This window comes from Mytilus galloprovincialis, chromosome 6 (genome assembly GCF_965363235.1).
Source record: "Mytilus galloprovincialis chromosome 6, xbMytGall1.hap1.1, whole genome shotgun sequence".
NCBI lineage: Eukaryota > Metazoa > Mollusca > Bivalvia > Mytilida > Mytilidae > Mytilus > Mytilus galloprovincialis.
In genome coordinates this window covers 78,268,354-78,274,665 of record NC_134843.1, presented here as the reverse complement: position 1 = coordinate 78,274,665, position 6,312 = coordinate 78,268,354, and the positions used below count along the sequence as shown (strand labels likewise).

Below are 6,312 nucleotides of genomic sequence, written 5' to 3'. Positions count from 1 at the left end.
ATAAGGAAAAAGAAACCGAATAAGGAAATGAATATCGAATAAGGAAATAGAAACCGAATAAGGAAAAAGAAACCGAATAAGGAAATGAAAATTGAAAAAGGAAATAGAAACCGAATAAGGAAATGAAAATCAAAAAAGAAAATAGAAACCGAATAAGGAAATGAAAATCAAAAAAGAAAATAGAAAACGAATAAGAAAATGAAAATCGAAAAAGGAAATAGAAACCGAATAAGGAAATGAAAATCGAATAAGGAAATAGAAACCGAATAAGGAAATGAAAATCAAATAAGGAAATAGAAACCGAATAAGGAAAAAGAAACCGAATAAGGAAATGAAAATCAAAAAAGGAAATAGAAACCGAATAAGGAAATGAAAATCGAAAAAGGAAATAGAAAACGAATAAGGAAATGAAAATCGAAAATTGAAATAGAAAACGAATAAGGAAACGAAAAAAATGAGGAAAAAAAAAATTGAGGAAAATATTTTTGAGGAAAAAAAAAATTTGAAGAAAAAAAATTTTGTGAAAAAAAATTTGAAAAAAAAAATTTTTTTTTTAAGGAAAAAAAAATTTGAGGAAAAAAAATTTGTGAAAAAAAATTTTGAGGGAAAAAAAATTCAGTTTGGACTTGTAATATTTTTCAAAATTTGAATATCGAAAAAGGAAAAAGGAAAAAGGAAACAACTTGTGTCTGGTGCTCAAAACATATATATTATATTTCTATAATTTTTATTCACATATAAGATTGATACTTGCATGGAGTTCTTCAATTTTGTTTTTGTAACGCATACGTGATAAATCACCTTATGTTCTAATTCATAACTTCAAGCGAACATAAATTATTTACAAAATAAACTCAACACCTTTGTATGGGATCAGCTCGCCTGACAGTGTGCAGCAAAGCTTTAATTTTATTAAAGACAAATGCAACGTAAAAAATGTTCATCAGTGTTACTGTCTGCCTAGGCCGCTGCAGGTAACCAACACAAAAACCAATCTACAAAAATAAAAACAATTTTCATTATGTACGAAAATACATATTATGAATCAAATAAAGATTCTGTTCTTACACACATTATTTTTCACATTAATAAAAAATAACACAAATAAAATACATTAAGTCTGGTGGGAGGGTGGGAAACTTTACTGCACCAAAAGCGAACCTCGAATGACAATATCTTTAATTTACAAAACCGCCAAAAGTATAGCACGAAATATTTGAAATGACCTTATTCAAATATTATGGTCAGTTCTACCTCGACCAATGAAAAACATTTAACCTATTATATACTTTCAAACACGTGTAATTTCATAAACAAATACACGTGGTACTGTTTACATACCGGTGTACAAAACTTTAATAAATATATTTATGTTCTAATTCATAACTTCAAGCGAACATAAATTATTTACAAAATAAACTCAACACCTTTGTATGGGATCAGCTCGCCTGACAGTGTGCAGCAAAGCTTCGAAAAATAAAGAAAGGGTAAAGAAAAAATAAAAGAAAAAATCAATAATTAAATTCCAATATTATTTGTTACAGAAAGTCTATCCTTCAAAGACTCTTTAACATAACCGTCTTTTGCCGTGTCACTTTTCCACCGACCATGCTTTTTGAACAATCTGTCCTCTACACCAGCCGCTGCAGCAGCCGATGCCCCTCCTGAACGGAGACTATGCAGTCCAATTTTTTTACTATCTAAGCCTATACTCTGTAAACTTGAAAGTAGTATTTCCCGAGCTCTCGTGTATGACAACGGACCTGTACTTCTAAGTTTATAAGAATTATCAGACTTACAAAAATTAACGGATCTAAAAATAAATTCATCAGAATTTGATGTAATACTCACCCTGTATAACCCCGATACACATGAAACCGGACGTTGACGCGTTCGAATCGAACACATCGTGTAACACTGAGTTCAGACAGTAAGAAATTAATACTTTTAAAGAAAATCCAATATCTCTTCTTCGGATATTTTGCTCCAATATATTCTTTGCCATAATACTCATTAGTTACTAAAAGGTTTTTCAAATATGTGGAATTTTTATATACAAACATCAAATAACGCACGACGATATCAATGATAAAACGTGCTTGGTATTTTTAAATATTCAAAACTTAATGTTTCTTGTACCTGATAGTTTTTATAACATACATTTTTGAAAATTTCATAGTTAAAATTAAAAAACTTATAAAGGTCGTATGTCTGTGCTTTGTCTAGAAACAAAAAAATACACGTTTTAAAGTGTCTTTATTTTCATGTTGTGTACGCTTCGTTGTCATTACACCTTTTTATACTGTACGCTTCGTTGACACAATATTGCGTTTGTCAATGAATTTTGTGTGTATGAAATAGTGATTTGATATGATTATAACCAATATGCATGCTTAAAAAATAAATAATTTACAACCATAACATGCAGACAGCAACCCATAATATCCGTTGTATTGTCGAAACACTTTTGGAGGTATTTTGTACATTAAAAAAAAAAATCCTTATGTATACGAAAGTTAAATTGGTACAAATACATAACTCGACAGATGCAAATATGACTAAGCATACAGATACACACGTCCGAATATCTAATTTGATAGAATTTTAGAAAATGTTTACCATACGACAGTCAATGTACGGTTAGGGGTGGGTTATGTGCCCGCTAACATGTTTAATCCCGCCATATTCTGTATGTGCCTGTCTAAAGCCAGGAGCTTGTAATCAGTGGTTATATATATTTGTGTTCACTATTTTGTGCAAAAATTAGGCTGTTAGTTTTCTCTTATGAATTGTTTAAATTTTACATTTGTCATTTCTGTGTTATTTTTTAGCTGACTATGCGGTATGGGCTTTGTTCATTGTTGAAGGCCGTACGGGGACCTATAGTTGTTCATTTTTGTGTCGTCTGGTCTCTTGCGAAGAGTTGTTTCAATATCACATCTTCTTTTTGATGTAGACGGCAATCAAAAACAATTAATGGATTTTAGTTACATTAAAGCTAGAGAATATGTGTATACAATGAACATGTAACTTATAGCCGTCAATAGTAATACAGTTTCTTTAATGTAAAGATATAAATATGAAGAGATACTTCTTAATATTAACTGAAATGCTTTCTTCGATTATGTTTTTTTTTGTTTGTTTAATTTTTAAGGTATAAAGATTATGCTTAGTTTCCTCGAACATTACAGTCTTTCTACTGTGATGCCAAAATCTACATGATTGGTAATTCTGGTACTTTAAGCACCTTAAAGTCTATACCCACCCATATGCATTTCATTCAAATTTCGACTTATTTCGGAGAAGACCAAAAGGACCATATTTATATTCCCCAGTTACCTTTGGCGTCATCGGTAAATTATGCAATTGAGCAAAGCATCAATCATCAACCATCAACCTAACCTTAGACATTTGCTTCGTTTCTTCTATCATGTCTTAATAGATATCAATAAAAAATTGAAACGTTTCACAGTTGATACTTAACAATTTCTGGACCCCTTTATTTGTTAATGACACGCGTACGTAATAGCTGATTGTTGGCTGCTTAACGTTCAGGATAAGCACAAAGTAGCAACAGATACTACATGTAGGTCCTGGAAGGAGGCCCTCCGGAATTTCGTCAGAGAAGTTTGGACTGCCACTGGATAAAATGAGGTATTATATTGAATAAGGACACAAATGTTGCCTTTCAATAGGCCATTTATGGACCTCTCAAAAAGTTTTTCAATGGTTCGTAAAGTACACGAGACATTGGATCGTATATTCTCATTCGTCCTTTGTCGATAATTTATGTATACTTCTAATGTTAGTCAGACCGTACGCGTACGGTCCGACCGTATGAGTATTTTGAAAAAGTACGCATACGGCCCAGACCGTACGCGTACGGTCCAAATACTCATACAGTCTGGAACATATTCAATGACTAATACTTTAGATACATGATTTACCTCTTAGTTTTAATGCGCTTTGAAATAACTATCAGTTACTACAATTACTCCTTGTCGATATTTTATGTATATGGTTTTTGTGCCTTGTAACGACATTTTGAGTTGAGCCAATTGCAACTGTACAGATTTTTTTTAGGTTATTTTTATAAGTTGTGCTGTTACACCAGTGTCCCAGGTTAAGGAGAGAGTTGGGGGCTCATATGTTTAATCCCGCCGCATTTTTTTCGTGTCGGTCCTACGTCATGGGCCTGTATAACATAGGTTATATAGATCTGTCATTTTTTTTTCTTTGATAAATAATCCATAAGTTATAAATAACCGTTAGTTTTCTCGTTTTTATTTTTTCACATTTTTTTTATATTGGTGTCTTTTATAGCCGACTATATGGTATAGGTTTTCCTCACTGTTAAATGTTGTACATTGGACTATAATAATTGCTTTATTCACCCACTTCATTTAAACTTTGGTGGAAAGTTGTATCACTGTATCACTGGCCATCACCCCACATCTAAAAAGCTCTATATGTAAAAAAAAAAAAAAAAAAAAAAAAACACCCATAGATAAAGCAGTTGGAATGCCATCCGGCAAACTAAGTTCAACGAACTCCTATGTCTACTTTCGTCTATGCGAATTTGGTCCAACATCAGCATTTGGAAGAGCCTCAAATTGTGAAAAGGAACTCATTAATGTTTTAATGACTGTTCTATACTTTTTGAAACTTTATTTCCTCTGGAATATATTTATTAACTGTTCATTTCATCAGGAATAACGTTGAAAGTCCCAATTTTCAATAGAAACATTCCTATCAGATGTACGCTGGTTAAACACTGCAATTTTGGCTTTGGGTGACTGGTGATTTAAGTTCAACTATTTTGACTAATTTAACGGATAAACATTTACAATAAAATACCGAAAAAAGGGTCGCCGACATCATCTCGAATACCTTGACAAGAAAGTGATTTGTGACGGTTTTTGTCAACGAACTGCACAGTGATTATTTAAAAACGCACAACGAACGCGACACATTTAGTGGAACGAACAATACAGTAAGAGAAAACTTATTTACTATGATATTGCGTTTATTCTTAGTTCTAGGGAACATTTGAAGGCACATAGTAATTCAACGTATAGTTATTTGTTATTGCTTAAGGTATTAATACGAAAAGGTGTATGCACGAAAAGATATTCAGCATTGTTTATCTCATAAAACGTATAAAATTGCACCATGTCTGTGCGTTTTGCATCTAGCAGTTTTATCAAACGTTCTATGCAATATCTAAAACTAACAACGATTGTATAATTGAATAAATAAACTAGTATGCACATTGACATATTTATATATACTCAAATAAGTTCTAGAGAGGCATTCGAAATTGTTGTCATCCTAAATATTGTCCTGATTATCGCTTCGAACGCGTCAACGTCCGGTTTCATTTGTATCGGGGCTATACGGGGTGATACTAGCTAATTTGAGATATCGTTCTAGCATACAAACAGGACAAGTTACAAGATTAGTTCTATAAATAACCACATCCCTCCCTTCTCTGTAAATATCAGTTTTACTCTTCGCCAAATATGAATTTGCATGTGTAGAATAAATCTTTATATCGATACCTCTCAAATTAACTAGTTCTGAAAACCTTAAAAAACCTGCATAGCTTAATAAACACATACAAACAGTTCTTAAGTCTTTAAGATTACTATTAAGATGACCATAAGTATGAACAATCTTTCGCAAAATGTCTGGTGTAATAGGATCTTTCTTAGTGATAAAATGTCCCAATTTTCTCTGTGCTCCTTCGTTTACAAACGTTACTAATTCAGATGTACAAGGATTATTAAATCCAGCCAGTTTATGTGCCCAACTAATGGCGTATATTACTTCATTTATCTTGCTTGCCGATTTTGCATTCTGTGAAATGTGAATCAAATATAGAGAAACTGTATAATCAGATGAAGGTAATGGAGTAATATTATATATTTCAGTCCACTTACAGAAAGCATTAAAGGCATACTGGTACTTTTTACGAGTGTTCAGAGAACGTGAGCTCAAGCAGTACTCTGGTAGTCTAGCTTTCAATGTAGAAAGTTCATCCGAAATATCTGAATTCTGTTTCCATCTACCAACTCGAAAAATATCTGAAAAATGTGCAATCGTGAAACAAACATTATAAAATGTCAAAGTATTAAAAACTTATATACAAGTGAACCATGCCACTGTAAACATAACAGGACCTTGTCCAATATTTATTTGACCATGCCTGCTACAATGCTACATACATTAGTGCCGTGTTGAATACAACCATGCTTTCTACAATGTATATACACACTAGGGCCTTAACAACAACCGTGCCTGCTACAATAC

General features: G+C 32.3%; 1 protein-coding gene across 1 annotated transcript; it reads right to left on the bottom strand.

Moving 5' to 3' along the window:
- Positions 1-1,518: 1,518 nt before the first annotated feature.
- Positions 1,519-5,916, bottom strand: LOC143078488 (uncharacterized; the record flags this gene model as incomplete). Its single annotated transcript, XM_076253348.1, has 2 exons — positions 1,519-1,852; positions 5,399-5,916. Coding segments are annotated over 2 exons (852 nt in total), but the record flags the coding sequence as incomplete, so codon positions are not given.
- Positions 5,917-6,312: the final 396 nt, after the last annotated feature.